Source organism: Pleurodeles waltl, chromosome 4_2 (assembly GCF_031143425.1).
Source record: "Pleurodeles waltl isolate 20211129_DDA chromosome 4_2, aPleWal1.hap1.20221129, whole genome shotgun sequence".
NCBI lineage: Eukaryota > Metazoa > Chordata > Amphibia > Caudata > Salamandridae > Pleurodeles > Pleurodeles waltl.
Genome location: NC_090443.1, coordinates 399,104,701 through 399,130,856, shown reverse-complemented (window position 1 = coordinate 399,130,856; position 26,156 = coordinate 399,104,701). Strand labels below are relative to the sequence as shown.

Here is a 26,156-nt window from a genome sequence, read left to right as displayed (position 1 = left end):
TGACCATTGCTCCTCACACATAGCTAACTACACTCTCTTTACCCCTCCATATACCCATTAAGAACATTGGAATATTGGGAGCTCCATTGCAGACAATGGACTGCTCTGGGCATTTACTGGCTGGTAAAAGCCCTGAGCGTCTACATTCCAGTGTTCTTTGTTCACAGCAGCATCTGTGAACAAAGGCCTCACGGAGTCCGTGAGGACTTTGTTTTATTTATTAGAACATTCTGTCCTCTAGTGGCTTATAGCCTTATAGCCCTTCGTAGCTGGGATATATCGGCAATTATAGGGCTGCTCCATTGTTAAAGGCCTCTACTCGGGCCTTTAACGCTGGAGCCTTTAATGGCCAGTGGAGCCCGCTACGGCAGGCTTAAAGGCTATATTAAACCACCTACCTCTAAAACTGTACCACTTGTTAGGTATCATCCTAAAAACGATATTATCTGCCAAAAGATCCAAACTTGACTATTATATTTCTTTTTTAGTCTGCTCATAATGATTACTTTAAGAGCATCCACCACATGGACGCATGGCTTCCACTTTTAAAAAGGCCACCCATAGTTAAAAAGTAATTTCCCCATGCAAAACAGCTGTACAACCTCTGAACTGTGACCTCTTAAAAACCATCACGTTATGTTGTTCAGAATTTGAAATGCTCCACTTTAACACTGATGACAAGGGCAGTGGAATGGTCCTATGGGACAGTAAACAGAAAACTGGGGGCTTCAAGCAATTGTACCCTACCGTAATCTGTCACGTGATCCCACTGAGGGAATAAGAAGACGTATTCAGGCACTAACTTCAAGAACACTACCGTAAGCTGTCACGTGATCCCACTGAGGGAATAAAGAGATGTATTCAGGCACTAACTTCAAAATCATTTCATAAGCTTCACGTGATCCACTTGAGGGAATAAGAAGACATATTCACTACTAAGTGAGCATGGTTTAGATGAGGAGTGGTTAAGTCAAAAGAGAGGATCTATTCCTCATAGACCTGTTTTCAAAATACCATCCATTTTATTATCTAGAAAAACTCTTAAATATGAAATAAAACCTCCCAGTAGACCAATAGTTGCTGTTGGCACAGTATGTCTATTTCTTTATTAAGCTCTGTATCCCAATCCCCAAGTCTTATATTCGTTAAAGCATGTTGATGATTAATACTATGGAGGGCCTTGCCTACAATGGAAACACTGACTGGTTAGTGACACAAACATTCCACAATCTGATGCATTAATAGTACTTGAAACCGTACTTGAGACAGGATCCAAGCATGCTCTGACGTAGCATTTCAAGCTAAAAACTTCTATGGCAGCAGGTTCCTTTTAATAATAAAATTAGAAGATGATATTTCTGATTTGGCATGGAGCACTGGAAACACTGTTCGAATTTCATATATGTTTGAATGCACAAAGCAACGCTCTATACCTACATTTAAGACAAGAAAGAATTCCTTGAACCATTGGATTCCATCACAACAGATTCCTGTACACAGGCTTGTACAGATACCTCACTAAAAGGAACACTCTTTTAAAATAGTCATCACCAGCATAATCTGTGTAATAATCTAGATTTTGGACATTTTCTGTGTATACTAGGCAATTGCACAAGTTTGAGTAAAGCAAATAGCAAAAAAACTCGTTCGGGTGACCACATTGGCCACCGCTTCTAATGAGTCCAAAAAAACTATTTTGAAACGTTGTCATCTAATATAGCCTTAGAGCCCACTGTTGCGGGCTGTACTGGCCATTAAAGGCCCGCTCCAGTGTTAAAGGCCTGAGCCAAAGGTTAATAATAAAACAAAGTCCTCACAGAGCCCGAGCGGTTTGAAATGCTCTCAGGCTCCATCAGGCCTTTGTTCACAGCTGTTGTTCTGAACAAAGAACTTTGGAATGTTGACGCTCTGGGCTTTTACCAGCCAGTAAAAGCCCTGTTCACTCCGTTGTCTCCAATGGAGCTCGCAACATTCCAATGTTGTAATATAGCCTTAGAACCCGCCGTAGCGGGCTCTACCGGCTATTAAAGGCCCGCTCCCGAGTTAAATGCCCGAGCCGAAGGCGAGGGCATTTAACAAGGGAAAGGGCCTTTAATAGCCGGTAGAGCCCGCTACGGCGGGTTCTAAGGCTATTAGAACATTCTGCCACTCAGGGCAGAATGTTCTCTTAAAAAAACAAATTGCTCACGGAGCCCGAAGGGATTAGAATCCCCTCGGGCTCCGTGAGGCTTTGTTCACAGCTGCTGCTGTGAACAAAGCCCATTGGAATGTTGGCGCTGCGGGCTTTTACCGGCCAGTAAAAGCCCGCAGCACTCCATTGTCTTCAATGGAGCAGCCAACTTCCAATGTTCTAATAAATAATAAAGACTTCAATCTGAAAAAAAATGTTTACATTTAAGATAGCACACAGCTGAAGAAACTAGTTGGTCACAGCTTATAAAGACCCCCAACCCCCAGAGAAACCTACTCTTGCTTAGATATGGAGACATGTGCCTGTTGACGAACACCACAGTTGGGGCCAATGTCTGGCCTGTAATACTGTCATAACAACAGTCCTTCCATACCAATGGGAAAGAACGGGGGTTGAGAATCGTTTCTTATTGTGATACTCACAATGCTATTTGCTGTGTTTAATGTTCTTGTGGCCTACAGCATATTGGAAAAAAAACACCCAACAGATTTGGAAAAATACTCTGCAACACCATTAATGCATAAGGTGTGAATGTTTGTAGAACAGTATATCAATAAAACCCATCTGATCTGTATTGGATGATAAGTGATTAGATAAAGCAGAAAAGAAGATGAGTGAATGTTGATAACACACTGACATTCATGGAGAACCGCTGGATATGTTGTGTCATGGAGGCGGACTTGCTGTACTTTGATTTGCTCTACGTTGATGTGAAGGGATGTGGTTAATAACATACACTCTAGTGTTTCCTTGTTTATAAATTGTATGATTCACACAGGCTGTTCTTTGTTCTTAACTAACAACTCCCCTTTTTCTTAAATGCATACCTTGTTTGTAATAGTATCTCTGATATAGTTATATTAGATGTGCTAATAAGGGAACCCAATATGGCTACCATTTGTAGTCAAGCATGCAGACGAGTTTTACTTTTTGATGTGCCTTTTACAGATTTGCATGGACACTTGCAGGCTTGTAACATGCATACTAGTGCCCATTGGTTATACATTTGCTGTTCGGGGTTGGATTAACATGGTTCTTCTCCATGCATGCCGTCGCTATTGGATAACTGGCTTATCCTCCCACATAGATATTCTTGGATGTGTAGCTTTAGTAATATATCATTTAGTATGCTTTAAATATACTTTTGAAGGGCAAGTATCTTTGTGTTTCAGACCCTGAATATCGCTTATTTTGAAAGATGTAGATGACGGTCAGTGATTCTTAATGTATCCTGATAAGTGCCTTCTAGTCTTTACAGTGTGAAGTGCTTTGTAGTACACATGTATTTAGGGCTATTCCATATGTATTGCTCTGCGCCCATTAGAATTGCTCCCTCTGTTAATTGTACGTTTGGCTCACTTTGGTATCGTCCATTTTATTACATTGGCAATACTTTTACAGAAACTAACATCACTGCCACAAATAGCTATGTAAGCAGTCTAGTTCTAATCTGATTTGCTCTATATCCATGTGAATTAATGCTGTTAATAGTATGTACAGTAGCGTCTTTGTTTAGAAATTGCTTTTTTCATATGTATGTTCAGCTTCCAAGACTAATAATTTGTAACTTATTTGTAAAGGGGAAATAACTTTGAATTCTATATCCCTGGTATGTCTTACAATTGACAGTTACATATGATTGTTAATCATCTAAGTGGACTCCTTCTGTAGGAAGCAGTTATGAAATTAATGTACATGTGTTTCTTTTGTATAGGGACAATTTCGTCTAAATTATTGTTTTATATTGTAGGTGCTATATTTATTATTATATTAAGCATCATATCAGACAGTGCCGTTTTGCAGTTCAATGGAAGTCTTTCACAGACTTGTCGATAAGTAATTATTGGCATAAGTATGTTCAAACACTATTAGAGCGTGACTCTAGCAGACTAGTTATGAAGTATCTCTAGCAACCAGGCTGTGTGGAGACTATGGGGGTCATTCTGACCCTGGCGGCCGGTGACCGCCAGGGTCACCGACCACGGGAGCACCGCCAACAGGATGGCGGTGCTCCCGAGGGCATTCTGACCGCGGCGGTTCAGCCGCGGTCAGAAAGGGTAAACCGGCGGTCTCCCGCCGGTTTACCGCTGCCCCATTGAATCCTCCATGGCGGCGGAGCGCGCTCCGCCGCCATGGGGATTCAGACACCCCCTACCGCCATCCTGTTCATGGCGGAAAACCCGCCATGAACAGGATGGCGGTAGGGGGTGCCGCGGGGCCCCTGGGGGCCCCTGCAGTGCCCATGCCAATGGCATGGGCACTGCAGGGGCCCCCGTAAGAGGGCCCCGCAAAGTATTTCAGTGTCTGCTTTGCAGACACTGAAATACGCGACGGGTGCAACTGCACCCGTCGCACCCCTGCAACTACGCCGGCTCAATTCTGAGCCGGCGTCCTCATTGCAGGGGCATTTCTGCTGGGCCGGCGGGCGCTCTTTCGGAGAGCGCCCGCCGGCCCAGCGGAAATGTTTAAATGGCCGCCGCGGTCTTTTGACCGCAGCGCGGTCATTTCACGGCGGTACCTTGGCGGACGGCCTCCGCCGTCCGCCAAGGTTAAAATCACCCCCTATGTGGGATCTGAAATGTTCTGTGATATGGCCCTTTAACCAAGAGAAGAGTCAATTGTCCCAAGCACTAAATGTAAGTGTTTTCGGACTTGCAGTGCAATAATTAGATGTAAATCTGAGGAATCGGTGATTTTCTTTCACTGTCTCTTTCTAGTTGGTTCTCACACCGGTGATTGCTTTCTATCTCATTGATTGATGGGGAGTTAATAGATGTTAGTGGAGAGCCGTTTTTCTGTGGTGTTGGCTTTTATAAACAGGGTGCCCTTTTTCGGTTCTACTGAGTGATGTTTTGGTCTTTTGGTTGACACACTTACCGAACTGGTGGACTCCTTCTCATGAGTCATGTGTTCAAGACGTACGTTAATAAAAACTCTGTAACTTACATTATAAACAATTAATTGTAAATGTTGTGGCTGGTAAAGTTATTTTTGTTTCTGTTTTTCTTGATTATAGCAGTGGAGCAGCAGGGACCTAAACAAATAAAGAAAACCTCCATCTCTTGAGGAGGGTCTCCAGTATGGTTGATCAAGTGCAACCGAAATGCTGGCAGTGGTTCATGTTACTTTTTTCTCCTTGAACATTATTGTCAAGCTGGAGTGGAATACTATCGTCTAGATAGTAGACCTTTAACCACATCTTTTTAATGAATTCTATTGTGTATATTGTAGTATGTAAATTGTATTTGTTTTACGTGTGTTGAATTCTTGTTCCCTATGTGCCACATATACAAATGTTATTCATAAATATGAGAATCAAATGAGGCGAATTTGATATACTTCTCTTATCCAGGCGTTGTTTATTTCGTTTGAAATGTGAGATGTGTCACATTAACTGTACTTGAATTTGACTCCTTTGGAGGTAATCTGCTTTACTTATGTACTGAATGAAAGTGACTTTTCCAAAAAAGTCAATAGTTGAATGGGTAGACCCAAAGTTCATTAGATGAATACTGTAAGAAGTAAGTCTACCACAGGCACTGCCAAGCCAGATCTAAATAAAAAAGATGTACAGTAGTTCTCTCAAGCAAAATGAACACTGATTATTAGTAGCACAATCAATATAAACATGAGTGCAGCACTTTAATTACATCCCAGCTTTCTAAAATTAGTCCTGGTGCTGAGGCCAGGTAAATACCTACTTAAATTAGTCATTGTCTTGCCTTAAAATTCAAGATTGTTTTTTTTCCTTATTTACAGAACTATTAGTTAGTGTGTTCAGATATATATGAAACAATATCTGCCGATCTATCGGTTCAAGGTAATACTGTGACCAGCAACAGTATATTTCTGTGTGCATCTAAAATTAAATGCATGCAGGTTGTACATTTTCCAGATACCTGGCAACGAGAGTCTGAAATAGCCTACTGTCTGACATGTGCAGGCTGTCTGATTACATGCTTTTCTAAACACTGGTGAAGTCTTTCTTGCCGCTCTAATCTGTACTTTCTAAAATAACTCTTTCTTTTGAGTTGGAGCTCGTTTGATATACTGAGATAGGGTCCTTGCTAAATGCTTGTTTTTCAGTATCAGGTAGAAAAATAATAAAAATGCTACTAGACCTGCAGGTCAAGTAGCTTGAATAATCTGGTCAACCTAACTGCAACATACTTGACCTGGAAACGGGTTTTAACTTGTGTGATCCTAGGCAAATATTGTATTTTACAGTCACCTTTTTCTTCATTGTCACATATGAGTGCACCTTCGAATATGTGAGTTCAGCATTTCTGCTGTAAAAGAGTCCTCTTTTGTTTAATTAAATACACTAAACGTTTGTTCCATATATATTAAATCTAGCCCACATATAGGGTACTCATGATCCATGCATGACTTGCCTCTTGGTTTACTAATAGCTTTGGTAGGAGTGTTTCTCAGTTTATGTTTAAACACTCACTTTTAATAAGTATATTACTAAAGCATGATGTGGTAGCACACTGTCATTTACAGACAGTAAATTTCCAAGAAATGTCCAAAATCCTTCCCACTAACTTGCAGCTTTACTGATGAAACGATATAGTGTATTAACAATAATTTGTAAAAATTGGGTTTCAGAAAACATATTTATCGTTTGCACATCACCAAGTAGAGTGTTCTGACTTTTTTCTAATTATATTAAAATATTGTTTCATCACACAGAAGTAGATAAAATGGTCTTTCACAGCTACTGAAATATATTTTGAAATGTTTGTAAATTTAACTTAGTTATATAAATGTTGTGTCTTAGGAAACACCTGATACCAAAAGCCTTTCATTTCACATAGGTCAGACAGTTCACCTTACAAAATCCTGGAACTCTGCAGTCACAAGGAAAAGTATTTGCATTGCAAGAAGACAAACTGACTTTTGACCTCTGTCTTTGAACACAGAGCAAATGTGACAAGAATACCATTTAAAGGCATCTTCATTGCTAATTCATTTTTTGACTGAACAGAACACCTGTTCTGTATCCACTCACCACAAGTGTCGAGTGGAATCTAAAAATAGCTTGACCTCATAAAATAAAACTAGAGTGGTGGAGGAGGTTTTTTGAGCCCTGAGTTTCATGTGTGATACTATTAAGGGACACAGAAATGCATCAAGAGATACTAGGTCACAACCATGGTGGTTGATACTTCTGGTGTCCTGGGGTCCATCCAACTCGACTCTGCAACCTGGGCCAAATACAACCACCCTGTACCACAATTGCTCACACAGTAGTGAGTAAGAACAATTAGATTGTATTGTCCAGTTGTCATTGAGAAGAAAATTGCTTACTGAGGTGACTGCAACACCTCCGACCTTCTGAGTCCAGATTACCACTTATAGAAAGAGAATGGAGGTTAGAGCAGGAAAAGCTAGAAGAGAAAGAAAGACTAAGGAAAAAAGCAGGAAACATTAGGGGGAAGTAGAAGGATAAAAAATAGACAAAGGACTAACAATACTCATGGAGGGGGAATACCCAGAAGTAAGACACCTGCGGGAATGTCACACACAGAGAAGGAGCAGTGTAGTGGAGGACTCTGAACTGTACAAGTGTAACAATGCAGGAATGACGGGTCCAGGATATTGAGAGAGCCAGAACCAGGAAGGCCAGGATGGCATCACGTGGAATGCTGGTGATCTGTCATTGGAGGAAACCGCTTAGGAGTGGACTGAACAGTGGAGGCACATGCGCCCCGCCAAAGAAGCACATAGTCCAAGGACGGGCTATGGCAGTCCCAGGTGGGTCACAGGAACAGTGTGGACAGAGGGAGGAGAGAGACAGAGTGACTGGGTGATCACCACAGTAGGGATGGATGGGTGGCGGCGCAAGAGTTGAGCAGGGATATGCGCCCAGGGGCTCAGCTCTGCTGATAATGGAAAGGTCCCACTGAAAAGTCAAGCAAGTGACACTTGCATAACTTTGTGTTGATTTTAAACGTTGTGCCACATTACTAATACTCATCTGTTGTCTCCTTTGAGGGAGGGTGAAGTCAAACTAAAGAAGAGAAATAATGAATTGTGAGACACTGACTTAATAGTTACTTTATGTTTCCCTGAATTGGAGCAGAGTTACAAAAACTCGTGGGCTAGTGGACTTTGTTTTGAGAGAATCAATCAATAAAATAGGACCTAACTCATCCATTATGCTGAGCGCTGTTTCGCTTATTGGTGAACTAAAACCAGCATCCACTCTACTACAGCCCAAGGTTTTTCTTACTGAAAACAACATATTTTAATAACACAGCAAAATGCATTTCTAAACAATTCAATGAGGCATAGAATGGGTTGTGATACCAACTACGATTCTTCAGTAAGACTTCACACAGTTTATAGTGCCCTCTTCTATGAGCTTCTCCACTGCCTATGGGACTTCTACTTAAGGGTAGGAATAGGCATAGGCATATATTAGGCACAACTGCAGTTCACTAGGTCTCTACTCATGTGGAATATTTCATATTTCAGTACAACAGTTCACACCCAGAATGGGATTGCACAAGTAACCGTGATTGTTGCTGCTGCACAACACTGTCTTCACGTGTAGCTCTCTCCTTTGTGTGTGAGACCCCGTTAACTGTTCACATTTCTCTCATCACGAGGAGCCGATGAGTGTTCTCCTGCCAAGTGCGTTCAGCAGTGGCTCTGCTGACATAGGTTCACAGCTGTGGCTTACTTAGGACTCAGGCTAGAGGGAGGAAGCATCGCAGCAGGCCTCCTCCGTGGGCGTGTAACCTGGCACTTGCAGGCCCCAGGCTAGGATCCCACAGGTACTGGTCACAGGTAGTTCCGGCCTCCAGTCTTCGATCACATAGGCTGCTCATTTGGCAAATGTGGCCTCCAGATCTGAATCAGGCATCTTCTTTGGAGACAATGGCAGCTCCTCCACTGGATTCACTTGGATTCAGGTAGCAGTAGCATGAGGCCTTTGGCTGGTGCAGGGGTGCCAGACAGCACATGGTTACTGCTCAGCCTTGATTTCCATATGTGGTCCATAGCAGGAGCCTTGATTAGAGACAAGCACGGCCCTCACTACCTAGATACACTCCAACTGTACTGCAAAGGGCAGACAGAAACATCTGTGTATTAAGTCTCCAGAAACAGAGCTAGCTTCTTCTCCTAGACAGTCTTGCCTCCTGCAAGGCCAGGCACTCTCCTTCCTTCTCTGAGCAGACACACAGGCTTCTAGACACTAGACTGACCTTCAGCTTTTCTAGTAGGTTGTGCAGACTTTAGGTGATTCCCCTCACCTTTGGAACACTAGCTGTCATGTAAATACCAGCCCTGGTCACACAGCAACTCTTTAAGTACACTGCTGAAAATGGACTCTAGGTAATAGGAGATCATACCCTGAGCACCACCAGTAATGTAGGACTGGGGTGAATGGTTAGGCATGGACCACCACATTATTTATCCTAACAATACGTGGCTGATAATGGAAGTTGTCTTCCTGTGACTGCAAGCAGAGGAGGGGATGGGGCAGTTAAACAATACAGGAGACCCTCAGCACTATTGGCAGATGATTGCTTTCTGAGAGACCCGTGTTAGTGTTATTCTTATATGTAAAAGCTGCTGGGGAGTGTCAGAGACACACAGAAGGCTGGTATTGTAAGCCTCTGTGAGAATGCTAGCACAATAAGCACAGAACGTTTGTTTTGCATCTTGAGACCCTGGCACCATTTTTAACGTACCAAGAAAAAATGAACCATGCAAGGCATCTGCTCATATGACTAGGGCTAGGCCCCACCAATAATTTGGTGAACCCTGTTCTGCAGAGCAATCTCTTACTTGATTAAGAAGAATACAGAACAGGAACAAAATGGGTTGGTTTGTATTTCACTTTTATAAACATTTTCGAGACACGTGTTGCTAATCTACTGTCCAAACTTTCAGGACTAGTTGTGGGGTTCTCGTTCAAATGTCCTTGGCTGTCATTTCTCAGCCACAGCATTTATGCAGGGTGATGCCTCTCACAACTGGTAGCAACAAGGCTGGCTCCATGCAGAAGTCTCAAAAACAAGGACACAATGAAGTGGGAGATCATTACACCTGGCTATCATCAGCTTTCACGAAGCAGTAATCGGGGATGGACAAAAGGGTAGGTTCACCCTGAAAAAAAACCTGAAGTCCCAACCCACACTTCTAACATCTCCAAAATGCAATGGCAATGAAGTGCTTATCAGCAGCCCTTTGCTAACAATGCCCTCATTGAATTTCTGATGGCCACCGTGTCTCTATCTTCCCCCTCTTTAGAGTCTGGGTTTCCACCCTCCAGCCACAGGAATGCAGTCAATGCTTATCCACTGTCTGGGGAATCTGTATCACCCTAAAGCGTGTGCCACGCTGAACCAGGGGTCATACAAATGAATCCCACTGGTCCCAGCATTCATACTCATGAAACACATAGCCCTAGTAAGATACATGTGTTAGACACACTGCACAGAAATGCAATGCAGACACACACTATCAATGCAGTATTCACATAAGAGTAGAAATTTACACGAGGGGGCTCAGTAAACACTCCTCTCCAAGACACAGAGAAAAAGGTCTGGTCTCACTACTGATTCACAAACCCATGTACACTGTCATCACAACTTTATGTGATTCGCCCAGGGCATGCAATACTCCTATCCCATTACAAAGGCCTGGACCTTGCACTACCAGGGGCAAGTCTCCCCTCTGTGCACATGCTAAATTAGCACAAATTCCAGGGTCAAATAAAAAGTCCGGTAAGAAATTGAAATCGGATCAGGCAGTCACGGCAGGAGTACACGCTCATTTAGTATGCAGAAGACATTCATGTCCCAACAGAGTGACAGACAAAGGATGAGAGGGCGAGAGAGAGAGAGAGAGAGTATGTGTGTGAGTGTCTGTGTGTGCACGTTTGCACCTTATTCATGGTATTGAAAGTTGTAGACTGTAATGTAGCTTTTTAGGTTTACATATCAATTTCAGGGTAATGAATAGGGCAAGCAAATCAGATACAATGCATCAATATTTGAATTGAGATTTGCCCAGAATATCGTTTTAGCTTTAATTAATTGGTGCAAATATAATTTTAATTTGCTCTGGCCGTTGGAGAAAATTTAACTGTAAAGTCGTCCGGCATTGGTGCAGAATTGCCTGGAGCAAGTCCAAGATTTGCCGTCACCGGTGATATTTACACAACCAGGCCCTTGATGCCTGAACGTGTTTGTTTTAATCAATAATAATAAAACCTAGGAGAGGGAGAAGTAATATGATAAGTCAAAAAGCAATGAGAGAGTGAAAAAGGTGAAAGGAGAGGGATAGACAAAATACACATCAGTGAAACAACGTAAATTGGGCCAGACTGAAATATAAAGTATTTATATAAAGCATGGCCTTTAAACGTTTCTTTGCCACTGACAGAGTCAAATCATTCATTCAGAGCCTCACATAACGATATTTTTTCACATTTCTTATCGAAAATATAAGTAGCGAAAAAATATATAATTTGACGTGAATGTGTTTCCTCCATAGAATGTATAAACGGCTGATATTCAGAAGCACTTTCCAATTTTTCTCAGTAAGAAACCATTCCAAGTGAAAAGAGAGATGGCATCCTAGACACAAAGTCGACAAATATGTTTCGTGTTTTATGTCACTTACAAAAATATTTAGCACATAAAATTGAAAATATATTTGAGGGAGCCCAATTCGGGATTGGTGGAGATGGAGTAAGTATTGCCCAATACATTTTTATTAAACATTGATGTTGTTAGTTATATTTTTACAGTTTTATTTTCTCGGAATAATGTATCTAGCATTTCAGTGATTTTCTTAGAAGGCACATTTTGCCAAGTGTGTTGGCAAATCCTATTGTGTTTCATAAATACTTTGGAAGTGGATGAGATAGTTCAGTATTCCAACACAAATGTAAATATGCAAATAAACTAACTAATCCGTTATGTACAGGGGGGCAAAAGTTAGTCTGAGGGGTCGGCCATGGGCACTGCTTTAGAATGGGGTTGTGGAATACCAAGGCTACCTCACTTGATTCCACCTCGTGCCTTTTACTTCCCCCACCCTACAGCTCCTGTCTCTGTCGCCCTCTTCACGGTTCTTTTTTGTCCCTTCTTTCTCTCTTTCTTTCTTATCCTACTTTTCTCTTCCACCGTCTTCTTACTCCTTTTTCTACCTTTCTCTCTCTTGCTGTGATGATGAACAATAAGTCCCGGTTCCTCCTGTCCCCCTTCACAACCACGAGGTGGGGTTTTTGAAAATCCCTACTATAAATACAAATAATTTAAATATGCTCACGATACATGTTAGGAGTCTGTGGATGGTGAGCATGAGCTGCCGTTTACAATGAAAACATTTGCAAGCAAGCGGTACTGAATAAGAATGGAGGCCTCTGTCCTCCGCACTTTCTCACATCTGTCAGCGTTGGACTGGCTTTTTGGTGGGCTTGAAAGGGCCAGTTAGTCGTCTTTTGTTCTTTGGTACAGTCACAGCCCATGCAGTGCCTAATTCGAGCCGGTGGTTTCCGGTGCGGGGCACCAGCACTTACTTTTGAGGGCCGGCACTTATTCTCTGGGCCTAAAGCATTTACTGCGAGCAAAAGCCACATATGGGAAAGATCAAGGAAGAGAAAAACTGAGAACTTCACAAAGAGAGAAACCAGAAAGCTGCAAGGGTGAGTTGTAGGGAAAGGGAGTGGCTTTAAATGGATTAAAGAGGCCCGAGATGGCTTCAGGATTACGCTGCCTCAGTATTCCGTGATCGCACATTTAATTGCAGCTGCAGCATGTTTCACAGGAGAGCTTTGGGCGCAGGCAAGTTTTCATTTACAAATGATGCACTGGGCCCATAGGCTCAAAAATACCACCCTTCCCCTCCCGTTTTTTCTGATTTTTACAGATAAATATACACAGGAAACAATCTATTTTCCTATCTGTATTTGTTTTTAAATATGGAAAAATATAGAAAATAGTTTTTCTTCTGGATGACTCTCACTACTGTCAATCATGTCTGTTAGGTCAATGGCTGAGCAGATTGACAGGTAGCAGAGTTAAAAAAAAGAGTTCGTAATGAAGCTTAAATAACTGCAGGGGAGAGCTATGTCAGATATTCTACAATGCAAATATTGTCATAAGACTGTATTGCAATGTAAGTGGATAAAACCCATTGGACATTCAAACATGAGCAAACATTTGTTGGTTAAATACACATGGACATGCATCCATTGCAGTTTCATTTTTTACACTAAACTCAAAATACATATTGATGCATACAGATAAAGTGAGCACAAGATAAATATGGATAAATACAGATGGAAATGCCAAAAAAGTAAATACCATAAAACCAGGATCTCTATTAAAAATGTAATGGGCAGTTTTATGAACTGTGTGACTGTTTCAGGGCCCAGTGTACTACGTAGTTTCATAGTGGCAAAGCGTTTGACTCACAGAATTACAGACTTTGTACCACAAAAGAAGGAATCTCAATTTACTAAGTGTACTTTGCAAGTTGAAATTCTATCAATGCACACTTGTGGTTGGTAACCATTAAAAAGATACGAGGCCCAATATGGGTGTTATCTCCGGTGAAAAGTGGATGCCGTCTCCACTGGGTCGGAAGCTGTCCCTAATGGGTAGCTTCTATTTTGTAAAAGCTATTGGGGAACCTCAGTAGGGGAGCAAAATGTGCTCCCCTTAATGTCGGTCCATAACATTTTTGAGTAGTATGTTTTTAACAAAGCCTTTGTCCACTTAAGAGACAAGGCCTTCTTTAAAAAGGGCTTTCTAGAAAAGCAATTAGAGGGCTGGGGGTCCACTGTCCTAGCAGTCACAGCATAAAATGAGAGTGAACGTGCAAACCTGTGCCTCACAAAATACAGTAACTGGTTTGTGGCTTTACTATAGTACATCAGGGCCCAGGTTACCGTAATGTCTTGACGACCCATGAAAAAGAAGGATGTGAGACATGAGAAATGATAAGTTAGCAGCACAGTCAATCTGGAAGTTATAACATTTCCGTCCTTCATCCACTCAGACTCTTGTAATCACTATTGACCAAATCTTCAAGGTATGAGAGAAGGAAATCTGAGAGCTGCTGCTCCTAATAGGCAGTCTGATATACAGTGGGCTGAGTATTCCACCCAAAGAAATTTGAATTACTATTTCTGCCTGCTCTATGCCAGTGATGCAGCTTTATTAGATCTTGGAGTCAGAGAGAGATTGTCTTTCTCTTGACTATTGTAAGTTGAGTGTATCTTTCCTAGATCCAGGGTGGCTATGTCAATGCCATATTTTCAGGACTGCCACTGGCTATGTAAATTATCCCCATTTAGATTAATAGTTTGTAAATTTGTATTACATGGTTATCCTGAAAAAGTTATATTTCTTAGACATCTCTACTTTAAGAACTTTTGGGCCTCATTACAACTTTGGCGGTTGGAATGAGCCAACAGTCAAAGCCGAGGGGAGGAGGATGCTGTCATGCCAACAGCCTCCCCCTCCCCAGTCGTATTACGATGTTTCCACCGGGACCTGCCAAAACACCGTTTTACAACATTTCCACCAGTCAGACAAGCAGAAACATTGCCACAGCGTTTAGGGAGCCAAGGCCAATGCCTTCGCACAATAGCACCCTTGGAATTAGCACTGTCTGCATAGCAGACAATGCGTGTTCTGAGGGTACTGGTAGGGGCCCCTTGCACTGCCCATGCTATTGGCTTGAGCAGTACAGGGCCCCCCCATGACACCTAGCATTGCCTTTCTGCCGGCCTTTTCATGGCAGGGACCCTGCAATGAAAAAGCCTGGCAGAAAGAAGACTCATGATCAGCACTGTAGTGCTAAACTCATCGCCGCAGTGGCTCTCCACGACTCCATCTGCCACCACCCATTGCAATCGATGATCCTGGTGGTGGTCCGCTGTCCAACCACCAGGCTCGTAATCTGGCAGTCGGACCACCAGGAGTGTGGCGGTCTAACCGCCACTGCATGTTTGGTGGTTCTCGGAATGCCAAACTCATAATGGGGGGCCTATATCCAGAGCTAAATTTTAAAAGCCATTATGGCTGTGTGATGTGGAGATTGCAGATGTAGAGGTCAATGGTATTTAGAATGAAAGACATGGGACTGGCACAAAATTATGCTTACTGATGTTTACCTATATTTTTAAATTGGAAATGAGCATAACAAACTGAAGGAATTTAGAGTGGACCAAACTGGATGTCCGGATCACTTCTTATTCCATATATGGAAGGCAAACTATCAGGAAATGCCCAAAGTTAGATGCAATAAAAATGAGGTGCTCTACTTTGAGAGTGAGACTTGAGAGTAATTGTAAGTTGGGAGAATCAGTATTACTAAGAATGAAAACTTCTGTGGTCTGTCTGCTGGGGGTCACAAGAATGCATGCCACTGGTGACTTCACTAGACGCACCGAAGTGCAGACATAAACGTTTTCCTTAAAGGGCCCACTGAACAAGAATGTTAAAACTGGTATCATTAGTGATTTATACAAATTGAGAATTCACCATCTAGGGACCAAGGTAAGTTGGTTAGAAGAGCTTATGATAATCAGGACATATTTACCATTGATATGTTGAACAGGGACTCAATCAATGAATCAAGAAATGTTATGTTTGCCATTAATACAAATCCTTTCCAATGTGCAATACAAAATAATACATAACAGTTTCCTTCATGGAAATAGTTTTACATATTCGTTTTCCGATTCTAAAGCTGAATATTTTAAAAAAATGACATTTACTTAGATAATCTATAAAAATACACCATACATTCTGGTTTCTGTCTAAATCATCTACATCTAAAGTGAAGAAATATTATTATAGTTGCCCTATCTAACTTTTATGATCCCCACATAAACATTCCCGTTTTCATCCACATACTTAACCAAGACCACCATTCTACATTAGGATGCTCTTCTTCTAATAGGAATAGGGCACTATCTATGTCGTGGCCCTCATATTGTTAAATTATTAACTTTTGGTGACACCTTTGAACACTACACAGGCCATAGTGGATTCCGGTTGACTGCTCCCGTGCACATTCAGTGGTGTTCAGGAAGTGAGCTTCCTCTGCTTGTATTCATTGCTTGCCTGTCATCTATTTGGATCAAATAGTGGAAGGGCATTCATCACAGGTCCAACAGTCAGATCTTCAGGATATTCAGACAGGAAAAAATTACAAAAAGTTCATCAAATTAGGAATCATTTACATAATCTATAATTATGCAGAAAATCTGCTATTGAGCTAATTCTCCAGGGCTTATGTTAGATAATTCTGGTCTAGGGAAGCCAATGGTTATGTAATAGGAAGAATATGAAGATATCAACACTGAGGGAACAATTGGCTATATGGGATTCTGAGGAAGAGGGAGGCCAGATGCTGGGCTTGTGTTCTAAATGATTTAGGAAAAGAGAAGTATGTTGACCACTATTTTTTTTTCTGGATTATGGATCTGAGGCAAAAGCTCCATGAAGCAACTTCTCTGGGGTTGCATTTGTTGTATGTCAGGATATTGGGCCAGATGTATCATCACAACCCTTTGTGATTCGGAAATAGCGATTTTTAAGAAATCGCTATTTCCGACTCGCAAAGTGCCATGTATCACATTTGCGATTCGGTAGTAGCAATTTCTTAAAAATCGCAAATGCTATTACCGAATCGCAAATTGTGATACCGGCCCCATTCGCAGCTATGGGCCTGTTGGCCCATATCTGCAAATTTTTTGCATTTCCAAAATTGCTATTTCTGAACCAGAAATCACAATTTTGGAAATGCAAAACCCCAGGGTGCTGGGGCCTAAGGCCCCCTCTGCTGCACCCCAAAACATTTTTGGGGGACATGTAAGGTGCACACATGCCAAAAGGGCATGTGTGATTTACATGTACAATTTCAAAATGCATTTTAAATGCATTTTTAAATTTTGCACATGGTTACCACCAAGTTCACCTTGGTGGTAATTAGCAATTCCTTAATGCCCAATTCGCATTAAGGAATTGCTTCATACATGTGCGTAAGAAATCGCAAATAAGGATTCCTTATTTGCGATTTCTTATTTCGAGAATCGCAATTTGCGATTCTCTAAATGGGGTTGCAATTTTAAGGAATCGCTATTTTAGCGATTCCTTAAAATTGCACTGTAAATGCCTTTCTCACATTCAGAAAGGTGATTTTGCATTTGCAAACGGCCGAATTTTGCAATTCGCACCGTTTGCAAATGCAAAATTCTTTGATACATCTGGCCCACAGTTTACAGAAATATCATCTAAAATAAATATCTTATCTAAGGCAACCACCTCCCTCCGTGTCGGCAACCATCTCCCTTCGGGTCGTTGTGGAGACTGTGTTCAGTTCAGGACTTTCATTTGCCAATCTAATACATTCTGGGTGTTGTAGGCTTGTTTTGCTTCATCTGACCTAAATAAACTAACAAACCTGAAATGATTTTTAGGTGAAACGTAGAGGAATGAAGACACTGTCTATAATGACCTAGAATGAGGTGATCACCCTTATCCAATCCTAAATATTATTTACAAATATATCAATCCATTGGGTGTAGATTTTCTGCTATTGAATTTAGTGGGGGATATTCTTGTAGATGATACTCAGGATATGATAATTATGTCAAATGAAATTCTGAAAATGATGTCTTGGTACTGCATTTTACAATATCAGAACACAGCAGACAGCATTTCACTTCTTGCTAACATCCTAGTTTAATTTAGCTAAATAAGTGAAACCCAGTCATTAGAATGAAATACTACAAGGGTGAAACAAATACCTTAGGGACATGCACAAACTCAACCATTCTGAGAATAAATGTTAGACAAGGAGCTGCTCTGCCGGTGTCTCATTTGATTTGATTTGATTATGCGACGAATTGTTGAGTGCATCATGTGGAATGTGCCAGTGAATAAAGCGTGCACCATAAGGAATTTGCCTTGGAGGTTGTAAGTGTTAGAAGCTGGAACGGTGAACATCAGATATATTATTATAACAACCCAATGCTGCGCTGCGCACAGCCTTTGGCCATAAGCAGTAGGAGTTGGCCGCAGGGACGTCATGCAGCCAGTCCCTGCAGCCAACCCGCATAACAACCCAACCCCATTAGGGCCTCCTCCCCAGGACGAACTTGTCCAGGGAACCCCATCCCCCAGAGCCCAGCCTAAACATTTAATTTTTTTTGGGATGGGGGCTTCGCGGCCCCCCTCCCCAGGCCGATCCTGGCACCAGGGACTCCATCCCCCGGGTCCTAGCCAAATGAACTGAGTGCCCCCCCCCAGGGCACCCAGTCACAATGTTGAAGACCGTTGGGGGAACCTGAAGGTCCCTACAGTCCCAGCTGGCGCCTTGCCTCCAGCGGGGGCCAGAATTGCTGTCTCTGTGAGAGCAATTGTTTCCTCTGTCTCCCTGTCTGCATCTTTGCAGGCAGTGAGACAGAAGAAACCTCTGCTTGCAGCGAGGGAGAGGTGTTTGACAGCTGTTCCTCGCTACACGCATGCTGTTTGCTGTGACTTGGCAGCAAACAGCTATGTCCCGGGGATGGGCACCCCAGGACATAGAAGGAGCTGGCCTTGGCCCCCCTCCCAGCAAGGTGGTGGTCCCAAGGCTGTGGGTGGCCAGAAACACCCTGCATTACTTTAGCCTTTGTACCCCAGAGAGGTGGTGGTCCACAGAGCTGCGGGGAGGATCAGGTGCCACCCCCCACATTACTTTAGTGTTTGTGCCCCGGGGAGGAGGTGGTCCCCAGGGACGTGGGGCAGCCAGGTGGCCCCCCAAATTACATTAGTGTTTGTGGTGGTATATATAAATCAATGCCACCATGACATGGCACACCCAGGGGCTCTATAGAAAACACCGCACTTGTTTTTTTTTTTTCATTTTCACCAGATCCGATGCAAATCGGGACGACAATTAAAAAAATACTTTTTAGCCATAGGGGTCCTTTCTGGGACCCCACCCACCACCATAGCTAAGGGATCAGGGTGTACCGGCCATGGCCCTTTTCTTCTTTGTTTTATAATTTTTTTTTCTGGGGCTCGGCTGAAGTCCAGTCCCGAGATGCAGCCAACACTTCCTGGTTTGGAGTGTTGGCAGCCAATCAGGGCTGTGCATTTGCTGTGCACGAGCTCTTAATCTTTGCGATGTTGTTGCAGCCAGAGTTATACAAATTTCTTTTCCCTTTAATATCTCAAAAACTACTGAATAGATTTACACCATATAAGAGAAAGCACAATCTGTGTAGCGAAAGCTAGCTTACTGTCAGATCTGGTGGCACTCCATCCATTGGTTCAGGCTGTAGACTTGTTCAAAGGTTCTATGGGAATTAACATAGAAAACACACCTTTTTTGACCCCTCCCCCTTTTTCTCAGACCTCGCTTGATGGATCACCCCGAAACGTTTCATGCACAGCAAGAATCACTAGGGCACTTTTTAAAAAAAAGTTTGTGATGATTCGTCAAACGGTGCCAACGATATAGGCAAGTCAAAAAACGCTTTTTCTATGGAAACATGGTCCTAACTATAACTACCTACCGACGACAGCCACTAGGTAATATATATATATATATATATATATATTTATATATATATGTATATATATATATATATATATATATATATATAATTATATCTTTACCACGGATGCCTTTCCACAAAAAATTTAAGTATTTTACAAGTAAAAATAAACCCATTTTTAATATCTATATATATATATATATATAGGGTTTACACTTGTTGTAAAGGCATATTCGTTGTTATAAATCTTGTTGTAAAAGCCTTTCATTGTAAAGGCATTTTCCTTATTACTACGTTATACAGCCATTCGTTGTAATGGCATTTAGTATTCCGTCATACATCCATTTTCTTGGTGTTAGTTGGCTTTGTTAAATTGTATTAATGAGCATGATCAATTTTTATCTGTTTGTTCTAGATTTATTCTGATGATCTATGCTCTCCCTTTTGACATTTGTTCAATTGTTAATAAATTATGTTAAATGTGAAAAAGTGGTATGCAGAGATATGGCTACTTAGATGTATTTTTTTAATCTTTACCAAACGCTATTAGATTGATACACACACACACATGGTACCCCTCTTTGGGACCCACTTCATCTGCCACTGAGATCAGAAAAATACTTCCTGAGGTTTAGAAGCTATTGAAAGTCCCACCTGATCCACTCCTCTTAAGGCCGAGGATAAACTAATGACCATCGATGTCCCACCTGATGCTTTATAGAACTGAACTATTGATTGCTCAGTCCTCATCATCAAAGCTTTTCCACCAGCTGGGACTTTATTACTCTTATTTTACAGCATTTATTTTGGGGCTATGTATCTTCTGCCTCACTTGCATGTTATTCCTTTGCTGTATATTTTCACTGTATCGCCTGCACTCTGACTGGGCAATTCACTGCTTGAGCACTCTAAAAAAATCAATAAGTAAACAAGTAGTATATAAATTCTAAAGACATCTTCATTCCAAGGGACTTAGATGCCAAGGACATGTTGTAAGTTTCATTTTTGATGGCCTTAACAGCAGAACTATAAAATATCATGCTATAAGCAAACCTAATACACTTGTCTTCCTTGAAGATGTTTATTGATCATTTTCCTGGTTGGATAGTAAATGTTTAAAATAAGTTTTTCCTTCGGTTCATACTACAGTTCACATAGCATTTATTGGTAAATAAGGTCACAGAGGTTCTGCTTTTACCTCTAAAGTCATTTTGCACTGTCTTCTGCCACGCCAAACTTCCACGCCAACCTGCCTCTGATTTCAGAAACGGACAAGGATGTTCTAGAATTTACTGGTAATAGATTGAACTATTACTCCACCAGGAACGAGTGTGGTAATCGCTCTGCTTCCAGGCTTAGTTCAATATGTGACAACTGGCATTGGTTAAACTCACCGGGCAGAAAATTCCACACCTTCACTAGAAATGTGTGATGCTGAGAAGACTTATGACTTACAAATTTAGCGTCATTTAAAAAAAAAAACTTTACAACCTTCACAAACTCCAAAGCTTGTGAATTTTTTTAATAAAGGTGGCAGCTCTAGCAGGCCTTTTTGGTTGCAGGATACCAATCCTGTTACCACACAGGAGTTTTAGCCAGTGTTTTGGATGCCATGGTTAGGCAGTTTTCTCCATCCAGTGTTCGTTGTGGTCATAAAAACGACACAATCCCCCGTTCAACATCGAGACCAATCACCACTTGCAAAGTACCTTGAGCCAAATCCCACCTCCCCGATGTCCCCTGCTGCCTCTCCTCACCACTAAGGTTCCCTGCCCAAGTCCCCACCTCTGCCTACGCCCCCTCTACAGCACCTCCCTAGTATGTTGTGTTTACTAGCTACTGTATACTGTCCCCCCAAGATGCCCTTTCATTGACAGCACATCCTGCAGCACAAAAGAGTCTCTGCTAATGGGGTCAGGAGTTTTAAACTCAAGGGTATATGTCAATCAGTGAGATTCGGGGGGGATCTCAAATTTCCCAATTAATAAAGCATTGTGCTGCAGGGTGGAGGGGTGAGATGACCGCGGTTTAAATAGACTGTTTCCATGGGGGTCAAAGTCAGTACTGATTCACGTTATGTGGGCCTCTGTCCAGAATGGCACAGTCAATGAAAAATAATGGGTCTGAATGCTACCTCAAGCAAGTGCCACTGGTTAGACTATTTGCAATTTTTCATCCCATCACCTTTTGGGTGTTTGATTGCCAGTAATATGTCTGGAAATTTGAGACTGGTGCACCTTTCCAAGCCAACTACTTTCAAAGTTTGTGAAATGCAAAAAGTAGTACATTTGCACCCATTCCAGGAGTACTTCTATGCATGCAGATTTGCCACTTTTTAAAATAAATCTGACCCTATATATGTTTAAGATCACAATCCAAAAAATGAACAAATTGAAACCTCTTACTGAAATGAGAAAGGTAAGAAAGATTGACACAGACATTGCATACCTGACCCAAGTGCCCCAGGCCCAACTACCAGACCAGGAATGCATTTGAAGGGTGTCACACCCCATCACTACTGCTGAAGCTACACAGCTGCCCATCCCCCCTAGGCCTGGTAGATCTCCCTGGCAACTCATGACTACATTCACCTACAACACAACAGTCTGGTGTACCAGCCCTGGGATCATTTATTTAAAAAATATTTTCATGCACACACTCTTCATCATCTCTGCTACAATGAGACTCGATGGTAGGGTTGTCAAATCAGCGAGTGTTGGCAGGGCTCCATGTTTCTAGTCCTTGCTTTTTACAAGTCATTTTATCAAGTGACTGACAGCTCCATGTACTGGAGCTGAGTTGGAAATGGAAGAGGGTGCACAGACAAATTAATAGGGCAAGCCGAGCTAAAACCGAACCATGGGTCTGGCTTTGCAGTAGGAACCCGTGCACACACCGAGCCATGAAAATATTTGACATTTATATATTGCAACCAATTTAATGTAAAAATATGATACAGACTCTTCAGAATTATAAAAAAGTGTACTTCTCTAACGTGCTGAAGAGTTGCACCATTATATATCAAATTATATCACTACATAGACGTTAATTAGAAGTGATAGTTTTTGGAAACATTCAGGGCTCGCCTTCCAATGACAATGCCATTAGTGAACTAAGAAGCAGGTCAGTAGCCATATAAACCCTAAAGGTGGGCTAGATTTTTATTACAGATAAAGCAACATTATAATATATTAAATCAAGCATAAGAAGTGCTTGAACAGTGCATATCTTGAGCTCAAGTATTTAAAAAGCCACTCATATGTGATAATAAAAAAGGAGGCTCTGTAGAATAAAATATTTATCTAGGCTCACACAACTTGGTCAAGCAGGGAATCTGGAAATAATCAGGTAATAATTCCAGATTATCTGGTTTTACATTTTGAAATTCAGCCACCAGGAGGGTATCTCAGCCTCTCTCTGGTTTACATCTAATGTCACCGTTTTGTCTTTCATTCTTGGTTAAGGATGAGGAAAAGCTACACAGAGATAGCAGACTGAACTCAGGACACCCAGACCCAACTACAAAGACAAGAATGCATTTATTTGGGGAGTGTTACAGTCCAAACAACAATGCCCCTCCCCCAAAGCTACTCCCCTGTTTATACTTCATGTTGGGTGAAGTCCAATGATATGATATTTGCATGCTCTTGACTGGCCGTAAAGGGTCTATTCATCTTTGAGGACCTTTGAGGAAACCACTAAAAAGTCTCTGGTGTAGAAAAAAATGGACTAAGGCCCCCGGTGCCAGTGGTTCCTCAGCTGCTACAACCGTCAACAGAGTGGACGGGGATAGTTCGGTGTAAGCTTGCCAAATGGAGAAACGAGCCAGTATTAAGAAGAATTGAACTACTGCACTAAGACAGATATTCAAGTTAGACAAAAAGACATATAGGTATGCTGGGACGGGGGGTCAATCTTTTATGAATTAATTCCATAGAGATACTTTAAAGGCACGCTATCTCCCAAAGTAAGGTATGCCTACTTGTGGTTTAGGGTACTTTTGTTATCAATTGTTGAATTTAGCTATAGCTGAACAGATATTATTCCAAGTGTAGTTGACTTCGAATGTACTGAAAATATGTTGCCTCCCCATCTGAACTTTTTAAAGCGAGGTGTGTAGACTCGTGAAGCAGAGGAAGACCTGAGGGGCCTAGTCGGAACATAAAATGACAGTCTGTCCCAGAAATTTCGGCCCACTGTTATGCAAGCCTTTATGAGTCATACACATCGCCTTGAATTTGACCTGCTGATTTATGGGGAGCCAATGAAGAGAGGCCAGGGCGGCTTTGACAGAGGTGTGTCTGGGGATCTGTTTTAATAGCCATGCCACAGAGTTCTGCACGATCTGTAACCTTCTGATTACATATTTTGGGGAACTGAGAAAAAGAGAATTGCTGTAATCCAAGTGAGACAATATCAATGCTTGAAAAAGAAGTCTTCTGGCCAAAAATGGTAGAAGGTTGATGATTTTCCTTAAGGTCCTTAATAGACCAAAACATGATGCAGCAAGTCTTTTGGATTGGTAGTCCATAGAAAGATGTGGATCTAACAAAAAAACCAAACTTTTTATGTTGTCCTTAGGTGACTGGAGAGTTCCAAATCCATCAGGCAAAATGTGTGCATATGTGAAGTGTGAAATGGAGACATTTCCAAATCAAATTCAAATCCTTTGGTTACAAGAATCTCAACCAGGTACATAAAAACATATAAAAACATACACCATCAAGTAAAATACAGTACTCTATTTCATATTGGGTATGTATACATTAAAAAGAAAAAAGGATACATTTTAATTCATATTAACCGACCAATAATTTCCTTTGTTTGACAGCGGCTGCTAAAAAACTAGCAGCACAGAAAAAGGTGTAAACATCAGGCAATAATTATAAATACTTAAAATCTGGACGAACCTGCTTAAAATCATGCTTCTTAGCAGTGGAACAATAAATTCAGGCCTAGGCTTTTTATAAAAGCTGCAGAACATGGCGAAGTGCATGGTGTCCTGTGGAGAATTACCATCGTAACCACAAGGACTATGAGTCAGACTAGGGTTAACAATTAACAGTAAGCGGTGATCCATATTAAGTCAAAAAACGAGTTAATCAAAAACGATAAGAATTGTTGCATGGCAAAAGTAGTCTGTAACATGTCATTGCTCCTTACTGATGGTTTAATTAACTGCTCCTCCTCCCTTAAGGATAGTCTCCAACTCAAGTAGTTGGTGCGCACACAAACAATCAGCCTTCACAATCTTGTCAGGATTATCAAAAATCTCCCTCCCCCTAGTTTGGAAAAACAAGTGGTTCCTTTTATGACTTTCTGGCTGTGTGGGCTCGTCAGGTACCTGTACCTTCTGCTACTTGATGCCTGCCCATATGTGGGTCTGTGGGCCTTTTCCTGCGCCTTTGTAAAATACTGAGTCAGTGTGGCGAACAATTTTTCACAGCTTACTTACAGCATTTAGAAATCAGCCTCATCAGATCATGGGGCCAAATGCTTTGTGTTCCCGGAGCGTAGAATGTTACTTCCTATTCTGTACATGTTGCTTTTCCTCCAATTAAATCCCAAACCTAGCACACACTTATGTCTTTAACCATTTCCTTTTTTCTTTCCCCAACACAGGAGGCGGGGCCGGCCCGAGCGGGAGCGGGCGCCATTGGGCGAGATAATGAAGACTCCTCCCCTGCAGGAGAAGGATGATACGGCAGAGGATCGCTCCCTGTGACTGGGGCTGGCCAATGCTCCTATGGGCATCCCTAAAAGTCAGCTGTGTCCTGGCCATCGTGGCCATTCTCACTAGCCAGAATGCTGCTGCTGCGAGGGTCTCGCTGGACTGGCTGCTCACCGACCGCGGACCCTTCCACCGTTCCCAGGAGTACACCGACTTTGTGGAGCGCCACCGTCAGGGATTCACCACTAGATACAAGATTTACAGGTGAGCAATTGTAATCACCAAATACATAGTGCTCTTATGTGGCCTGGAGGGGCTTTGGATACAATGTAAACACATTGTTAACCTTACAGGTTTTATGGAATATGACATTTTGTCACTTGTACTGTAACTGTTCTTTGTGGTAGGGAGGCTTGCACTGGAGCTCCTGATGCTCTACCAGTGATATATGTTACTGAAGCTTGATGAACAACTCACTCAATAAAAATCTAAATATAGGCACAATCAAGGGTAAAGGGAGGTCACAGGGTAAAATGGGGAGTGCAGATTCCATTGGGGTGCAGGGTCATAGGGGGTGAGTGGGGGGTGCACAGGAAGTACAGTTGCCAGTAGTAGGGTTAGGGGGCACAGGGAAGATGGCAGTTTGCATAAGGAGAAACAAAACACTTGGATGAATGCCAAGTGCAAGTGCACTGATTTTTTGTGTTTGCAACTGCATCATTTTTAGGTTGAATATAGCAGCGCGCAAGTACTGCTTTTCTGAC

General features: G+C 41.9%; 1 protein-coding gene across 1 annotated transcript in view; it reads left to right on the top strand.

Annotated features, from left to right (window-relative positions):
- The window catches only part of BRINP2 (BMP/retinoic acid inducible neural specific 2), a 152,548-nt gene that overhangs the window by 75,238 nt on the left and 51,154 nt on the right, over window positions 1-26,156 (top strand). Inside the window, exon 2 of the mRNA XM_069231560.1 lies at window positions 25,344-25,656. Within this exon, the coding sequence (XP_069087661.1) occupies window positions 25,418-25,656 (239 nt within the window). The 5' untranslated portion in view covers window positions 25,344-25,417. The remainder of the gene's footprint in view (window positions 1-25,343; window positions 25,657-26,156) is intronic.